The sequence below is a fragment of the Trachemys scripta genome, chromosome 18 (assembly GCF_013100865.1).
Source record: "Trachemys scripta elegans isolate TJP31775 chromosome 18, CAS_Tse_1.0, whole genome shotgun sequence".
Taxonomy (NCBI): Eukaryota; Metazoa; Chordata; order Testudines; family Emydidae; genus Trachemys; species Trachemys scripta.
This window is the reverse complement of record NC_048315.1, coordinates 5,172,122-5,190,513: the sequence shown is the minus strand read 5'-3', so window position 1 is coordinate 5,190,513 and position 18,392 is coordinate 5,172,122. Positions and strand designations below refer to the sequence as shown.

The window sequence follows — 18,392 nt, the reverse complement described above, 5'->3', positions numbered from 1 at the left end:
TAAGGAGAGATTATTTATTTTATACTTTTCTTGCCAATCTAACACAATTACACTCTCACCTAATGGCATATTACGGAAATTTTAATTTGCTGTTTCATCATGTTTTTAAAATAACATCATCAACTGCAATTGAGTAAATTTTAAAATAGTTAGTTAAAGTTTCAGGTATCACACTAATCCCCTGCCAATTTTTGTGTTTTTACAACCACATCTGCCCGTATATGACGTTTTTCTCCCCTGCTGCAGTGTGCGAATCCTACCCAATCAATGGGGGGGAAGGAAATCACTATATAGGGGAAACAGTGAAACTGACTAAACACAATGCACTTAAAAGCATAATTAAACAAGGTAAAAACTCACTAATCTCTTTCAATTATAGAAATATTTGGTGTTACTTGTAACAATAGGTTAAGAATTCAGACAGAAGTGCAATTCTTAGATTGACAGTCACCCTTTAAAGCACCATTTAACAACAATATAGTATAACCCAGCATAGGACAATCTGAATTTGTGTCTGTCAATATGTTAAAGCAGAATTAGGAAAGTTATTTCCTGTGAAGACTGCATAATGTTAGTGTCCAAAATATTGCTGTGTTACAATACAAGATGTAAGACAGATACCTGGCTTTCTATATTTTAAACTTGTGTAACAATCAAATTGGATAACATATCAACTAAAATGTTATTTTCTAGGGTGTACTTTAGTAACTTGATAAAAATTTTTAAATAAACAGCTGTCACAAATGTATAACACGGGACATGGAAAAACAGTTCTTAAAAGGAACAAGCCCAAGGACACTGAAAGAAAGCAAGAAGTGCAAGAGGATATTTTTTTAGGAATACACTACATAAGCCAAAAACTATTTTTCACATGGGTCATTTCAGAAGATCAGCATTTAAGTTACTCAATCCTCTGAATGGGCCCCACACATCAGCACTCTGCTTCTGGCCTGGAAAGTGGGTGAATGCAGCTTGTTATCACCATGCTCAACTGACTAAAGATCTTGTCTATACAGAGACTTGATGCACGGCAGGTCGAGATGTGAATCTGTGCACACCAGCCTGCTGTGCTGTGGCCACATAGACCCTGCAGCCGTGCACTAGAAGTTCACAGAGTGCTTTGATGTACACTGCAGGCTAGTGCACTGTAGATTCACATCCAAGCCTGTCAAGCACTAAGTAACCATAGAGACAAGACCTCAGTAAGGGGCATTCTAACAACGGCACTACTAACATTACCCAAGACCACATCAGAGCATACCTACTGGGCTGGAAAATGATCCTAGGCTCATATCTGAACACAAGCCATTAATTATCAACATGCTAGGATGGCTTGTTATTAATGCTGTTCTCCCTTGATAATTTTATTCATATTTATCCTTCTCTAATAGAAACTTAACTCTACACCTCCCCATTAGGAAGGGATGTTAGGCAGGTTGGGGGTAACAATCCTAATCATGGTGAGAGTCTATTCAACCTACCGTTTGCAAATAATGGTTTAGAGACAGCACCACTATAGATTATTTCTTACTGTGGAAGGGAACACGTTGGTTAAAAGCAAAGTCCTCTCTAGTTTCATACACATCAGTACAAGTGCCAGAGAATCTTGAACTTTGCCCTGATAGGGAGTTAATAATATCCCTTAATGAGTTTCTAAGGCATATAATAATAAAATCTGAGCTCCCGTCTAGATGCAGTCATGAATACAATAGTTCATGCCGTCAGGGTCCCTAAGCACTATCTTGTCATTTCAAAGAAGGATATTCAATTATTCAGAAATAAAGACTAATTCTTTTCTATCTATCAAGGCAATTTGGAGTTTGATATCAATGTAATTTACACACAAGTTTTGGTGAGCAGATGGGAATATGGTTTGTTTAAAATAAAAAAAAAGTATTTTTCTTTTAAACAGATTTATAACCATGAATCATCACGGAATGTGAGATGCCACAATGATCTACTGAATCAAAGCATGAGTTTCCCCACAGAGCTTAGAGGTGGAAATTAAAGGTGATCTTTACTTTATGGTCCATTCCTTCAAGTTTATTAGGGTTTCCAGGAAAAAATACTGCAAGGTAATGAGTGGTTGTCTCCAGAGCACAATATTTTGCCTCTCTTCTCGGTCCCTTCGCTTCCGTTCACACGGCAAAGAGGGGTCTGGAAATGAAGATGGATGGAAGAGTTAATACATCGACAAGCTGACAGTTCACATTCCACTTCAACCAAAAGTTCGATGATATTTTTAACTTCTCTGGGAAATTAACACTTGTGCTCACAGCAGCATCTGCTCCTCCCCTTGTAGAGAGTTCCTCCAGGGGAGGGCTGGCTCTGGCTTTTTTGCCACCCCAAGCAAAAAAAACCTGCGGCGCAGCTGGAGTGGCAAAGCAGGAAAAAAAACCACCACCACCTGCGGGGCGGCCAGAGCCCGGGTGCAGGGGGACACCCTGCGCTGCAGACCTGCCCCAGCTAGCTGGGGGGGGGGGAGAGGGAGAGTGGGGAGAGAGAGAAGGGGGGCGGCCAGGGCTTCAGCAGGGCGCTCACCACGCGGCCCCAACAACCACGCCGCCTGCTGGGAGGGCTCCGCGCCGCTCCGGTCGGCGGGGAGCGAAGGATGTGGGCTGCCCTGCCGGGCTTGCTAGAGACCTGGCACTGGCTCGGGCAGACAGAGCGCACAGCCTGCTCCCAGCAGGGCACTCCCCTCCTCCGCGTCGCCGCCCCCTACAAAACAAAACAAAACAAAAAGCAGCCGTGCTGCCCTAAGATTGGGTGGAATGCCGCCCCGTAGCATCTATCGCCCCAAGCATGAGCTTGCTCGGCAGGTGCCTGAAGCCGGCCCTGCTCCAGGGGCTCTATGCATGTGAAGTGACCTACAGCAAAGGAAGGCTCATGACTCCCCCACTCAGCTGGCCCATTGCTCCAGAGTTTGATGGCCATGAAAATATTTAAACAAGAAGTGTGCCGACCTGGACTGCAAGGAACTTAGGATTTGTAAGTCTCTATGCAAGACACGACACTACTTGCTGCCATACCTGGCTACATTCAGCCAATATCCATTCCCATTGCAGGAGCCAAATTTTATCTTGAACTTTTTAATTTGGTCCCCTTCCATAACTACTTCCAATCAAATTGGATTGAATTGCATGTGCTCTTTACACAGTTTTGTCTGCTGGCCACTGTGTAACCGGAGAAGAACATCATACATTGTGCAAAGAACTTCAGGCCATGCTTGAATGGTTACTTACAAAGGCCCATCCGCTCTATCACCCAGACAAAGTGAATCCACTGAAAAATAGGGATCCCATCTAGAGAGCACACTTTTTTGTTTGAATTGCTGTCTTTAGCCAACTTAGACATTATAAATGTGAAGAGACGTTTCATTACAGTAATTCACTTATAAGACTAAACACCGCACATGGTTTAACAATCCCTGGTGTTACCCATTAAAAGTTAGAGAACAAGAATGGAAGGCTTTTTATGGGCAGTATTTAGTGCAGTTATCGAGAGTACCATAAATGCTAATAAAAACTAACTACTTTGGATCAGGATGACTTGTCCAAGACAGTGTAAATCAAGGATTTTGCTAAGCTTGTCAGGAAAATTGGAATTTTGTTCACTCAGAAGCTCATGGGCGCACTGAGGTAAACAGGCAGATTACGAAGCAAACCAAGATATAGATTGGTTACCCTCATATTCCAACTAACAATGATTTTTCTATTGTTTTGTGCATCTAATAAAGTAAAATATTTATATAGTGCTTTATAAGTTCAGAGTATTTTACACACATTAACTAGTAAATCTCACACTCCTGTGAGGTAGATAGAGAGGCTAGCCCATGGCCATACGGCATAATTAGGACTAGAAATCAAGGTCACTTGACTTCCAGTCCTGTGTTTTAGACACTGGTCCATGTTGCTTTATAAGATAAACTGTATCAGAGGCTATTTCACACATGAATTGCATATTGGATCAGACACAGGTTCCATCTAGTCCCGTATCTTGTCTCTGACAGTAGCCAGCACCAGATGTTTCAGAGGGATGTGCAAGAAACCCTATAGTAGGCAGATGCAGAATAACGTGCCTTCCAGGGGAGTCTCTTTCCAACCGCTACTAGTTAAAGGCTGATTTAAGCCGCTGAAGCATGAGGTTGTGTGTCCCTTCTAAAACTTTAATATAAAAAGCTTGTATATTCTTGTTATCCATACAAATATCCACCCCCTCTTTGAATAGTGCTATATTTTCGGTTCCAGAATCTGTTCCATTCTCTGCCATTTCACAGAACATCTTTAACAAAGATGCTTCACAGTTATTAAAAGTGCTACAGGATAAACTATGCACAAACACCAATAAAAGACCACAAACTTCGCAATATAAATCAGTGTGAGGAGGAATAGAACAATTGATTAAAGAGCAATAAATGAGTGGTTTGAAGAAATTTGGGAAAAAAAACACAAAAACTAATGATATAAATATAGAGGGAGATTATTCCACCTAAGAAAAACAGAAAGAAGGGACACAAAGTAAACAGAGATGGCACTGGCACGCACTGGTTTCAGAATGGTGAAGACCAGAGTATACATATACAGTGACCAGTGACTAGAGACAGGGTAGGTAAGGAAAGAGAAAGAACCAGAATGCTAAACTACATAGAGGCATGAACTGACACAGACAAACCATATGAAGCAGATGGAAACAAGATAAGATTATGATCATTTTAATGAAATACAGCACAAAGCAGCCAACAGGTTATTTATGAAAAGATAAGATCCTATGCTCTAAGCATTAGAGGGGTAGCCGTGTTAGTCTGAATCTGTAAAAAGCAACAGAGGGTCCTGTGGCACCTTTGAGACTAACAATACTTCTGTTAGTCTCAAAGGTGCCACAGGACCCTCTGTTGCTTTATGCTCTAAGCATTAGTTTTATGTTAGTTGAAAGAAATGGCCTACTGACAGAAACACACCTGCAAAGAGTAACCAAGAGAAGCTAATTGTTTTGTCAGCAATTCATCTTTAGCAAATGGCAAACTATAGTTTACAGAAGGGCTCTTTCAGAAATTAAAATTTGGGTTTCTCCCAAAGTAGGGTAGATTTTTCCATGTCCGAGTACAGACTCTGGTGTCAAAGGGTTGGGTTGCTTGGAATGCTTTCTAAACCCAAATACCTGCCAAAATATATTTTTTTTAAATTAGCACCTGATGCTGCAGCCCTAAAGCATACACTCATTCAAGTCAATAGGATCTGTGCATGGTAAGGATACAGAAGTGATTTAGGCAGTATATTCTAGGTCAGTCTCCCCTTCAGTTCTACTTGGGCTAAGTTTCCCAACCCACATATTCCCTCAGAGTCTGCGAGGGTAATTGCAGGTATCAGATTGACTGGACTGGAGGAGGAACAGCCATTTTCAGCCTACCTGTAAAGTTCCCATTGTGCTGTTCTTTGATCATTCCTATGCGTCTCTGGTCACAATCTGTTCCATTCTCTGCCATTTCATAGATCAGTCACTTACGAAGATCTAATAGCAACCAGAAAAAAGTGTAAGTATAATGATTACTCATAACAGACAAGATTCCATTTATTACTTATTCTGAGGATGAAAAGGAGAGATCCTGCGTCAGTGTGCCAACGTCCACGCTACCCCATTTTTGCTGGTTCCATGAGTTGTCACTGAAAACAAATTTCAGTTAATTTAAGCACTAGCTTCCTTTAATGGGACAAAACGGAAGTGTGGTGAACACAGAAAGTAGGGACACCACTACAGCTGCTGGAGCTCAGACAGATAATGGTATGCTACCAGCTTGCTTTGCAAATTACAAAGCCAAGTTGTAACTTGAAAAACCCTACTTGTATTAATTCTGAAATACTTACTGAAACCATATTCTCAATGTTCTTCACACCAGAAACTAGATCGGACCACATGATGGTACATGCCCACGAGCTAATCATGCATGCAACAAGCCACCAAAATAGTTCACATCCTTAATAAAAATAACCTAATTCAAGAACTAGGATATAGATTTGTCCCTTGTTTGCTAAAGCACAATCTAAAATAAAAAAAAACAGTAAAAGCATGCTCTAAACCTGCCTCCTTCTAAAGCGATCTGAAAATTATACATTTCCTTCATTATTTGCTCTTTCCTTTTGTCTACATCTTTTCATCCTTAAAGAATTTTAACAACCAGCTACGTTCTTCCTTATTCATGAGGATAAGTGGTGCAACATGTGGGAGGACAGCCTGAAATATAATGTTGCAACAGAGATTTTCTACTGACCAGCTGACAGTTCTTATGCAATAAACAAATAAAACACCCCCCACAACCACGTGAAGTTCCCTACTTTAAAATTTAACTCTTGCATCTTAAAATAGCCTCTCAAAATTTGTTTTGGAAGAAATACTCTAGGAAGCTAAAACATCTTCTTTGCATTAAGTTTCTCTTGGTTGACAAAATAAGATTTACAGTTTTTGATAGGCTTCTCATGTCAGAAGGAAGAGGAGACTATTAAAATGATAGTTACATAAACTGCACATTGGTAGGAAACGAAAATAGTTTTCAAGACAAGTATTCATTTTTCCTTTCCTTTATGTTACAAACATGGAAAAAGAACCAAGTGGACACTCAGCTGTGCAGGAATGAGAGGTTCTCCATTCAGTTTAAGGGGAAGCAGCAACTTTAAATCTAGTCAATTTAAAAAATAAGTTGAAATATGTTTCAGATACTAGGACTTGGCCCAAATGTCCCTTCCTGACTTTTGTAGTTTTACAATTCTCATTTTACTATTTTAACAAATGTTTTTCACAACATTGTTGCTGTGTAAGAAATCCCACACAAACAGAAGAAACTGACTACACACAAAAGTGCTGGCAAATGCACCAAGTTATTCTTCCTTCCCTTTTTATCTATATTATAGTTTAATCTCTTTCAATTGTAGGAGTCTCGTGTGTTACTTGTTACACTAGCTGGCAAAACATTTTCAGGTGGAAGTATGATTTTTAAGTTGTTATCCCTTTAACTATTTAACCCTATTTCCCTGCACAAAGATCTATGCTTTATGAACAAAATCAGCCAAATGTCAGTAATCGCTCAGGCAGTCTTTCCACTAAGAAATATTTTCCCATAATTAACAATTGAGCAAGAGCAACATAGTGTTTAAACAAATTAGTAAAACTGTTCTAGTTATTTTGCAAATAGAAACTGTTTAGTCAAATGCTAAAGGGTTCCAAAAGGACTAAACCAATAGCAGACAAAGCAATGTGACCTTGCAAAAGCTTCCTTTTGTAGAATGATGGATATCTGAGAGGCTGCAAAACCTGCCATGCCCTAAGGATCACACAGGGCTGAAATGGTACAACAGCAGCTTTGCAACATAGCTATGCTGTCACATGAGAATCCTTCGTTCAAGGATGTTCTCAGAACTGCTACCAGAGCAGACAGAGACTCTCCCAATTTGTCACCTACACCAGTTTTACACGAGTATAACCCCATTGCCTGCAGTGGAATTGCACCAATACAAATCAGAACATGGCATGGGTGTGGCTATGTGACACAGGGACAAATGTTTGACCATCTCCTGATTCCAGCAGGGCAGCAATTCCACGAAGTGGCAGACTGTATCATTTCTAGTGACCACATTTATTAACTGGCTATGCAAGAGAGATTTACGAGGCTTGGGGCTGCAAAGGGAAATAGTGAAATTGGAGGACCACAGTTGCATTTACTGATGATTATACAGATACCATTTCCTTAGGGAAGTGGTTTTTGAGAGCCAAGTTGAAAGACTGCTCATCTCTGGGATCAGCAAAATTCAACAGGCACTATGCATCACTCAAACGTAGCCAACATGCATTTCAAAACTGCATAAATAAGATCTATTTATTCTTTATTTTAGTTTAATTCTCTCTTTTGCACAGTTTTAGCCTCCAAGATAGGAGAGTTTTAAACAGATGACAGTGGGGAAAGATTGTGTCTGTACACTCTGCTTAATTATGTTTCAATAAAATGGAGCTAGTGCAATATAAATACAAAGTGCTCGGTCAGGTTTGATGCTACAATCTAGTTTCCATGCAATTCTCCAATGCTTAATGAGCTGAATTCCACTGCTGTCCATTAAACACTTTAAAGGCAGGAAAAATCTACAGCTCCCAGGAGCTTAGAGGCTCAGTACTATACAAATCCAGCTAACAGAGCAAATCTTACCTTGTATGCTTGGAAAGGGATTAGCTTTGTATAATGTTACCTCAAATACACATATAAGTGTTTACAGTAAAGCACATAAATAATCTCCTAGCAAACCTCTGTAAGTTATATAATCATTAAGAAGGCCCCAAGTACATTTACTCTATGGCAAAACTATAAAGGGCCCATGCAGCAAGTTTAAGAACTTGGGTTGAGAAGTAGGGAGTTTAGTGCTTTTCACACTGCAGGTCTGACTGTGGTGCAGTTAAACTTTGCCCAGGTTTTTTTTTAATTCAAAAGTTATTTTTGTTTTACTTAATTCACACACATTCAAATATACAAACATCTCGCTGTGATTAAAAAGTGGAAGGATGCACATGCAGAAAGTAAAGCAAGTTCAGCTTTTAGACATTTTAATCTGTTTGAGGCCTAACAGACACACCGATCCTGTCATGGAGTTTAATTACTGTATTACCTGTATGATTGGGGCCAGAGATGGACAGTGGCCCCTGGTTTACTGGTGTCCACCTAAAACCCTTCATATGTCGCTGAGCATCCTCTGTGATCTTTTGCCAAGTATTTAATGAATAACGCTGTGATGCCTCACCCAGAACAAAGAGAAAAGGTAAGGCTATACCTGAGGACAGTCCGCTCAGATCTATCTACAGCAGAGGTGCATGTGTGTGTGCGGTGAGCAAGTTAAGCCCCAGCACTGAATCAGACCCCCACCTCTTATGAGCACTGAAAAGGAAGTGCATTCCATATCCAGACAGAAAGCAGCCTAATATAACGCAGTGACCGGCGAATAGTGGAGTAAATAATTCAAAGTAAGGTTAAAGAAGGCAACTTTCCTTTAGTTTTGCATCTGAGCTACTTACACTGTGTGTGTTAGAGCGATCCTGGGATTCGCCCACAAAAGGTTCTTGGCGAGCTGCCCACCCAGCCCCACAATACTCTATTCAGCTTTAGTGTGATTCATAACATTTTTCATCACAAAGACAATTACTGCTAGTCAAAGTGTTACTTTGTCAACAACAACAAAAGGCTCATAACAATGGCGGCTGTTACTATGCAGTAAAATTACAAATAATTCGTAACAACAAACTATTGTGGTATCAAAATAAAACCAAACTAAAACTCCTGGTTTAGAATTCCAGTCAACTGTACTTAAAGCAGAGTCAAGCTGGTGTATAAAAATCTTTCCTTTCAGTATTGTGAGGGGCCTGCTGGAATGCCCTGCCCTGGAGCTCATCTCCAAAAATACCAGCCTGGAGATGTTCAATTCACTCAGGAACTCATTAAGGTATCTTCATCTTCCAACTCGCAGTGACTGAAAATCATACAGGAGACGTACTTTGGTCTCCAGTCTGGGGGAGCAAACAGTGCACTGCAAGAGGTAAACAAGTGCTTCTTGAGAATCCCTTATTTCCTCAATCACTGCACCTTAAGATTTTTGGAAGAGCTCTTCCCCGTTATGTTTAAATACCAGGGAAACAAGTTAAACTGTTTTAACAACTTCATGGTTTTCAAAGACAATACAGGGTAAGTCCAAGGCCAAGACCTCATTAGGACCAATAACCCAAAATTAGCACATTAATCCTTATCCCAGAGCTGGGCAGCATACAGGTCTTTAAAAGTCCAACTCTTCGGCCTGGTCTACACCTAAAACTTAGGTCAACCTAGCTACCTCACTCAGGGTTAGTTAAGTCGACCTAACCCCTGTAAAGAATTCTTCATTGACCTAGCTACTGCCTCTCGAGGGGATGAATTTGCTACAGTGATGGAAAAACCCCTTCTGTCACTGTAGGATGTGTGTACAGCGGGCGTTACCATCACACAAATATTAAGTGTAAATTTAAACTGCAAGTAACTACAGACCAATGTGAGAAAAGCTACGTGATGTAAAACTACAATTTTAGACACGTTTTTAAAAGACACAAAAATCCCCCTGCTCTTCCACTTATAATAGAAATAACTCTACAGACGTGACAAAACCTGAATAAGGCTAAAGTTTAGTCACGGGTATTTTTGGTAAAAGTCATGGACAGGACAGAGGCAATAAATAAAAATTCACTACCCATAACCTGTCCATGACTTCTACCAAAAATACCCATAACTAAATCTTTATTTCTGGTGACCCGCTGATCTGGGGGGGCCTGTGCTGGGGGTTTACTGCCCCCCCAGCTGCTGGTCCCAGGGATTGCTCTCCCGACGGCCTCCAGACGCCCTGGGACTGCTGCTGCTCGAGCGGTCCCCAGGGCACTCCCCAGAGCCAGCCACACTGGACGCTATTCCCGCAGTCCCCGGGACCAGCTCATAGACTCATAGACTTTAAGGTCAGAAGGGACCATTATGATCATCTGGTCTGACCCCCTGCATGCTGCAGGCCATAAAACCGTCCCTACCCCTTCCCTGGACTCTGCTGTTGAAGTCCCCAATCCTGTTTTAGGTGACTTCAATCGGCAGAAACCCTCCTGCTAGAGATCCCTGCCCCATGCTGCGGAGGAAGGCGAAAAACCTCCAGAGGCTCAGCCAATCTGCCCTGGAGGAAAATTCCTTCCCGACCCCAAATATGGCGATCAGTAAGACCCCGAGCATATAGGCAAGAGTCTCCAGCCTGACCCCTGTCAGCCATTATACAATTTACCTACCCTTTCTTGGTTTTCCTTGACTACTATGTTTTACCATTAAACCATTCCCTCCATAAATTTATCTAACTTAATCTTAAAGCCAGACAGGTCCGTCGCCCCCACCGTTTCCCTCGGAAGGCCATTCCAATATTTCACCCCTCTGACGAGTGCAGCTGGCCCTGGGGTTGCTCCAGCAGCGGCCAGTGCGGCTAGCCATGGGGCACCCGAGCAGATGGCCCAGCTGCTCTGGCAACCCTGAAGTCAGCCACACCAGCCACTGCGGAAGTCATGGAGGTCATGGAATCCATGACTTCCGTGACCTCTGTGAAAGAATCGCAGCCTTAAACATGAAAAATGTGATTTATCACAGGAGAACTAGACTGTAGCCACTAGAAGTCTACAGAGATTTGACACTGTTTTGGAACAGATGTGAAACAACCCTAAAGGCAAATGCTATTAGTATCAACTTGACAAGGCCCCTTGAAAGAAACATCTTCACTAAAAGATAGCCATCCAGTTCTGACTCTTCTTCATAACACTGCCTAACATAACTTACTGCAGTTCTCAAGCATGACAGGCCACTAAAATCCTGCTCATAGAACACAAAATAGTCGGAAGGCACTTAACAAATGACCAGTTGCGAGTTTCTCTGTCCACTAAGGGCTAACATTTCCCTTTTTACAACACCAAATGACCAATTAAACATTAAAGTCCATTCTTTCCACAGTAAAGTAAATACAACAGGGCCCAGGACACAGACACACTGAGGAGAGCAGAGACAGTGATCTAAAACAAAGGTTTCTTTTTACTTTAGATTTAATTGCCTCTCTCCACCACTCCCATACTCGTTACTAATCCAGAGGCAACAATGTAGGCTTGGTCTACACTGCCAACTCATGTCCATATAACTATGTCACTCTGGGGTGGGGAAAATCCACACTCCGGAGCAACGTAGTTATACCGACCTAATTCCTGGTATATACAGCACTATGTCAACAGGAGGGTTTCTCCCCTCCACACAGCTACCACCTCTCGGGGAGATGGAGTGCCTACACCGAAGGGAGAACTCTTCCCATCAGCGTCTTCACTGAGCGGGGCAGATGCACTGCTGCAGAATTGTATGTGTGGACAAGCCCTTAATGAAGGTTAGATTGACAATGCCTTGGTTCTTATCAAAATAAGGACACACTTTCCTAGATAGTCACGAATTATCTGTTCATGAATGAATTTCTGCCAGTAAAGAACAAAAACCAGCCTGCAAATGAAACATTAATATACCTTTTAGCTTCCTGTACAGTATTTCAGATGTTTTCCTCCTCTTCTGTGTATTAAGCCAATGGGACAGTCTACTATCTTGTCAGCTCGGCAGACATTCAAGACCAAAGTAAGTGCTCTTCTCCCAGATCTTCTGCTCCCTATAGAGGAAGGTATTGTCAGCTCATCACATGATATAAAACTGACACAATTCATAATCTGACCGTTAATAACTCTCCCAAAAGCCCACAGAAAATATAAAAAGTAACAACTAGAAATGTTTTAATCCTTGAAAACTCAAGGGGGGCATTCAATTAAAATAAAAAATTAGGACACACCTTAAAGGCATTCAAAATCTCCATAGATCTATCTATAATAGGTTACTTTGATATGAGTGCATATATTCCAGTACTAAAACGCTCTTCCAGCTAAAACTGTTTAATCCCACAAAGGAAAGGACAAGTAATTTAAAGACCACAGGCTTCCATTTAATGGGTCATGCCTCTGTTCACCAGACCTACTTTCCAATTTCTAGTCATCTAAAAAAACCCCCAACAGCTAACATTTTCATCTTTTCAACAAGACTTTGGGATGCCTTTTAAAAAGAATTAATCCGAAGTGCTCATAGCCCTCCAATTTTAATGGATGCCTCACATTTCTCTTTTCAAGTTATTAAAAGCTCGGATCCTGCAATCAGATCCACATGGACTGAACATTTGTGCCGGTGAGGAGCCTCACTGACTTCAACAAGGCTCTGCATGGGTTAAAATGATCTATCTGTGCAGCTCCAAATGGAAGATCAGGAACAATGTGAGTACCTGAATGATGCATATTTGCATTAGTCCTTTTTATCTATATTGCATAAACATTAATAGCCAAAACGCAAGCCACTGAGGCTGTACAAGTTCTCTTCAGTGGTGCTTATTTGGGCAAACTCTGCCTGTCCTTCTCTAAAACACCCAGAAGTCGTTTTTAAAAAGTTATTTCCTTTAAAAACAATTTTTAAAGTAATTGATTTAGAATAATTAAAGGGAATGTTAATATCACTGAATTCTGTACCATTTTCCAAACTGGGAACAGACATCAATTTATAACTAGTATCCTCACAGTTTTGTAATTTCACATTTTCCTAGTGAATTTCAGAATGGAAAAAATGCAAATAAGGAGGCTTAATTTAATTTTTCCATTAGAAAAGCAAGAACTTGGCTTTACTCCATGTTAAGGAGCAGACAGGAACTCAACACACTCAGAACATAAACCCATTTTATTCACCTTTTTTAGTAGAGATTTTAAAAGTTGCATTTTTATAGCCAGGCTCACTTCCTCCTCACAAAAGAATGAATTCTTACTCCCTTTCAAAGTGCTTCAGGTTGAGTTTTTGCCATCCATGTTTTTCCACGCAGCAAGTGAATTGGCTGGCCCAGCAGTCTAGAGCTACACCACTGCATGCTGCCACGACAGAGATCACAGGTCAGAGTCCTCACTCTGTAAGCTGACAGGAGACAACATGCCTAACCTAGGGGTGGATCAAGCAGAGAGCCAGTTCCCTGAATTACTTTTTAATGAACTCCTCTGGGCTGACACAGACAGTGCTCTGAATGGCACTGATAGGTTGCAGATGAAACCACTTCTAACCCTCCAAAGAGAGAGGGTGATGTATGCCCCTAGAAAGGGAGATGTGAGGGGATCCTCAAAGACCTCATAATAAGTATTACAGCCAAGTTCCTATACAACTCCAATACCCTGTGCTTTAACAATGTGACCAGAACATGCTTCTTTAAGCCTGTTACATATCAAAATATCACTGGAAAAACTGTTACACCCCAGCTGATTTTGAACCAGAACACACTAAGACAATAAGCTCTTCCTCTACCACATTAAGCTAGTGTCTGGAAAGCACTGTGAAATACTACTGTATCTAATAAACAGAGACTAAGTGGTAAGTATTACACACAACATCCAATCAATGCCATGAGGATGCTCTGTAACTCGGGAGGACAGACTGGACTAAGGGTCACAGTTTCGCTCATCCATACAGACCAACTGGGGCAAGGTTTGAACGGCCCCTTCGGCAGAATTAATTATTTGAAAAGACTGATATGACAAATAATGGATTCTGAGCAAGACATGACAGACTAGAGAGAAATCTTCAAAAAAGAACATAACCCCATTTTTAAGTGGTTAGACGGGTACATCGCTTTACCTAACCCCAATGTTAAGAAGCACAAAGCAGTTCATGCAGGGCCACCTGCAAACGTTAGTGCTTTTAATACAGCTCTAACACAATATTCAACAATGCATTAGAAAAGTTTAGACTACAGCAGCCAAGCAGACTATCACCAGCTTCCACAGACTTATAATACAAACAGAGGCAGGAAATGAGATGGTCACAAGGTAGAAACAAATTTAGTGCCAAAAGGGAATGTCAGTGGGAATTAACTGTGGGTGAGCAAACAGACAGCAAGGTTACAGTTAGAGTGAATGGGCAACACTGTAGTCCTGGCACAATAGCAGCCTTGAGCTTCGCAACCTCTGACCCCCATCCACTGGCTGGTGGAGCAGAAGGTTTTTATACACCTCTACCCCAATATAACGCTGTCCTCTGGAGCCAAAAAAATCTTACCGTGTTACAGGTGAAACCACGTTATATCGAACTTGCTTTGATCCACCGGAGTGCGCAGCCCCGCCCCCCCGGAGCGCTGCTTTACGCGTTATATCCAAATTTGTGTTATATCGGGTCGCGTTATATCTGGGTAGAGGTGTAGCTGATTTGACCCTACCCTATTTTCTAATCAGAGGATGACACTTGGTCCCAGGAAGTGGATGCCCAAGCCTGCCTGGTCATTAAAATTAGGAAGTGCCTCTTCTGTATGTGGAGCCACATACCCTGGTTATTCAAATCTGAAAGGGAGAAAAGAGGTTCCTAGTGGACTTAATGGGAAACACTGACTGCAATACTCTACAGCTGCCACTGGGGACTTTGTCTCTCCATTCACCTGCTCTGCATGATTCCCACACACCAAACTACATCTTTCAAAACATGAGCATCTGTGACTAGGACATACATGACTGGACAGCAGTATCCCAGCAACACCAGTTGTGTCACACACATGAATTCTGGCCCTCCCAGTAGGGGAACAGTATCCCTTGAAGAGGGTTCTTCAGCAGGGGATGCTAAGAAATTAATTTAATTAGGAAAAAAATAATAGTTATACTAGAGCTGCTGCTACTGAAGAATGAGTCAGACAACATGAAAGGCATGCCCTTCACATCCCTGAAACACCCAAAGTCTAGCCAGCTAACACTGGGACCTGACTCAGCAGAAGTATTTATCCTCGGGTTGCAGAAAAAATTAGAATTTTACCTCCCAGGTAACAAGTTGTCTCCTGTCACATCCATATACCAAAAGATATGGCCACTCATACCACACTCACTGGGAGGCTGACAATCTGGGGACAAGAACTGAGAAGCCAATGCCAAATCTCAGTTCCCTGAACGATGGAAGATAAACTGCAATCATTTCCCAGGTGAATAGGGGTAGTAACACCAAGGTTGGCTTCTTCCAGTCCAGCACTACTGTTAATAAAGGTCTAAAATAAAGCCAAATGGCAGGTTTGGTCTGAATTGAAGTAGAGAATGAGTTAACCCAGAAAGCAAAAAAACATCTGTTTACTAGGGGCAGCAAGATATTAAGTCTCTAAAACACAACAGTATATATTTTTACAAGCACTTTCCACAAAATGTGCTATTTTTCCTATACACATTAAAGCCATGTAAACTGAGCCATAAATATTCAATAATTAGATGCTACTCTTTTTCAACAGTATTAAGTGTTTGGGAGATCTGATTAAAAACTGTGATTAAGATGGACTAAAATACAGGAAGTATCCCACAGCAGAAAAAAAAGTTTGTCAGTACAGGATTTAATCATGGAAGTGTCAGTAGTTAAGAGGTCAGTTCTTTCTTTCCATCTGCTCTCCTTTCCCACTGCCATTCCCCATTTAAGAACTGGAGACTAACTCTCCTGCTCCTAACCCTGCTCGCAGACAATGCGCAGAACTGCCAACTTCAACTGCTAAAAGGAGAATACAAAGCTCAGTCCAAATTAATAGATGATCCTGAGAGAAGATGACATTTCCTATTGCACAACATGTTTTTCCAAACTCTGTATCCTTTAAAAGTTAGCTGAAGTAATTACATAACCAACAGTTACAATGATTATCATGGAATAAAAAAAAATATTCTCAAGCAGCAAAAGCAACATGATGTTGAAAGGGACAGGACTGCCATTAATGTGAATTTTTCCAGTGGGGCAAATTCATGCATCAGAAAGATCTGACATTTACTTTGTGACAGGATGAAGGTTTATAACCCCTAACAGGACTTATTAACATTTCACAGTCTTGTAGAGTGTGGAATCACACCATCAAGACTGTAATGATTTTAGATGATCAAAAGACCAAAGGAGAAAGTAAAGGCAAAGAGCAAATGCCTAGATGGGCTTAATACAATTTAAGTAATATTACTTGGTTCCTTTGCGCTACCTTCCCTCCAAGATGCTTAGAGCACATGACTAAAGTTAATTAAACCAGCACACCCATTTGATAAGCAAGTGTTATTTTCTTAGATTATAGATTAGCCTACTGAGGCACAGAAGATAACTAGATTCTGAAAAAGAACTGCATGTACAATATACTGTATATGACGGTGGTATTTCCAGTTCTCTCACTGTGACACCTCTTACCGAAGCTCAGTTTCCCCTGTCTGTAAATCAAGGATAGTACAGATCAGATAACTGGCAGTTTGTGCTCACAATTGCTCCGTTTCATGGGCAAACAGTAGTCGCTGCTGAAGTAATCATACAGACTACTTTTTGTCAAAATCAGGCAACTTGTCTGAAGTCACACAAACTGTCAGTGGCAGAGCTGGAAGATAATGCAGGAGTCCTAATGCCCAATACCCTGCCATAATCACTAAATGACATTGGCTCTGGTGAGAGAGAATGAGAGCGAAGAGTCTGGGTCCAAAATACAAGCCCAACACTGGTCACTAGCCAAAGGGAATAGACTATTACCTGGGTGCAATAGGTAGGGTGGCATTTACTGCTGAAGATGGTGCTGTGGGTAATGCTGCTGCTGGAGGGTGAGGAAGGCGAATCCCCGGTGAAGGGGTAGTTAGGGAACAGAGACTCTTAACAGCTAGAAAGAGAAATTACTTATTGTGTCATCAGTCATTCCCCCTGGGGCCAATACAAGGATTCTCTTTTCTACAATTTCCAGAGTTCTGTCCAATCTGGTTTGAAATGTCGTAAGCAATGGGACTCCCGTGTCCTTTGGTGGACTGTTCCGCAGCAACACAGCTCAGTAGCAGGGAGTTTTCACTGTATTTCAGCCTATTTTTTTTCTCCCATTGCTTCTAGTCATACTCCCAATGTGGCACTCTTTAAATATTCATAGGCTGTTATGTCCCTAACCTTAGTCATCTCTTAGTCAAGCTATGAAGAATTAGCTCTTAATTTTTTCCTTATGAGTCAATCCCTACAGCCTCAATCATTTTTGTTGCTCTTCTTAGAGCGCCCTGAAATTTTCCTCTCTCTGGTAACGTAACTAGCCATTAGCACAGCAGCCATCACACAAGAGCCATATGGAGCCTCCCTGCTCACTGCACTATGATATTATGCCCGTGCAGCCTAGTACTAGGATGTCCTGTTTTGGCTGTCATATGTCACTCCAAACTGATCTCTAGTTTGCAGTTCACTCTCCCCCTTAGTCTCTCTTCAGGTTTCTGCCGCCCATTGAATGTTCACACTGACAGGTACTTTCCTTCCCCTCAATTCCAAGCAGAAGCCTCTTTTGCTGTTATTTCTTGCCTACGTATCCAGATCCTCTTTAATACTTCTCTAGCCTCTCAATGTAGTAGTAGCAGCTGCAAATTTCATGAGTGGACCCTTCGCTCCTGCCAAGTTATTAATGAAAACGTTAGTGAAGCACAGACCTAATACAGCACATACACACACACCTGCCCTGGCTCCACAGACTGCCGTTGAGCATCGCTCTCTGTTCACGGGCTCTGAGCCAGTTTCCAGTCCTCACCACAGCCTCCTGCCGGGCTGACCGGACTTAGCTTGTAGATAAAGTGTCACACGATCACCTAGGAGTCTGCTGGGAAAACAGCACATGGGCTCGGCTCGCCGGGCAGGGTTACCTGCCCCCCGCTCCCCGCCCATGAGGCTCCCTCCTGGAGATGCTCAGTGATGGGACAGGGGGGAGAGGAGCCGAGGGAGGTGACCCCCGTAGGAAGACGGGCCGGCCCCGGGGCGGGGGGGAACGGGGCAGGGCACG

General features: G+C 41.8%; 1 protein-coding gene across 4 annotated transcripts in view; it reads right to left on the bottom strand.

The window, feature by feature from the left end:
- Nucleotides 1–18,392, bottom strand: part of VMP1 (vacuole membrane protein 1) — an 86,002-nt gene that overhangs the window by 67,369 nt on the left and 241 nt on the right. The window contains exons 2-5 of one of the 4 annotated variants that reach the window (XM_034752251.1): nucleotides 18,070–18,209; nucleotides 12,076–12,212; nucleotides 5,407–5,508; nucleotides 2,022–2,157 (exon numbers count right to left, since the gene is read on the bottom strand). In XM_034752251.1, coding sequence (XP_034608142.1) covers nucleotides 2,022–2,157; nucleotides 5,407–5,482 — 212 coding nt within the window. In that variant the 5' untranslated portion in view covers nucleotides 5,483–5,508; nucleotides 12,076–12,212; nucleotides 18,070–18,209. Of the gene's footprint in view, nucleotides 1–2,021; nucleotides 2,158–5,406; nucleotides 5,509–5,861; nucleotides 6,226–12,075; nucleotides 12,213–13,323; nucleotides 13,477–18,069; nucleotides 18,210–18,392 lie in introns of those variants that run through there. The other 3 variants (XM_034752252.1, XM_034752250.1, XM_034752253.1) reach the window with 3 other exon arrangements.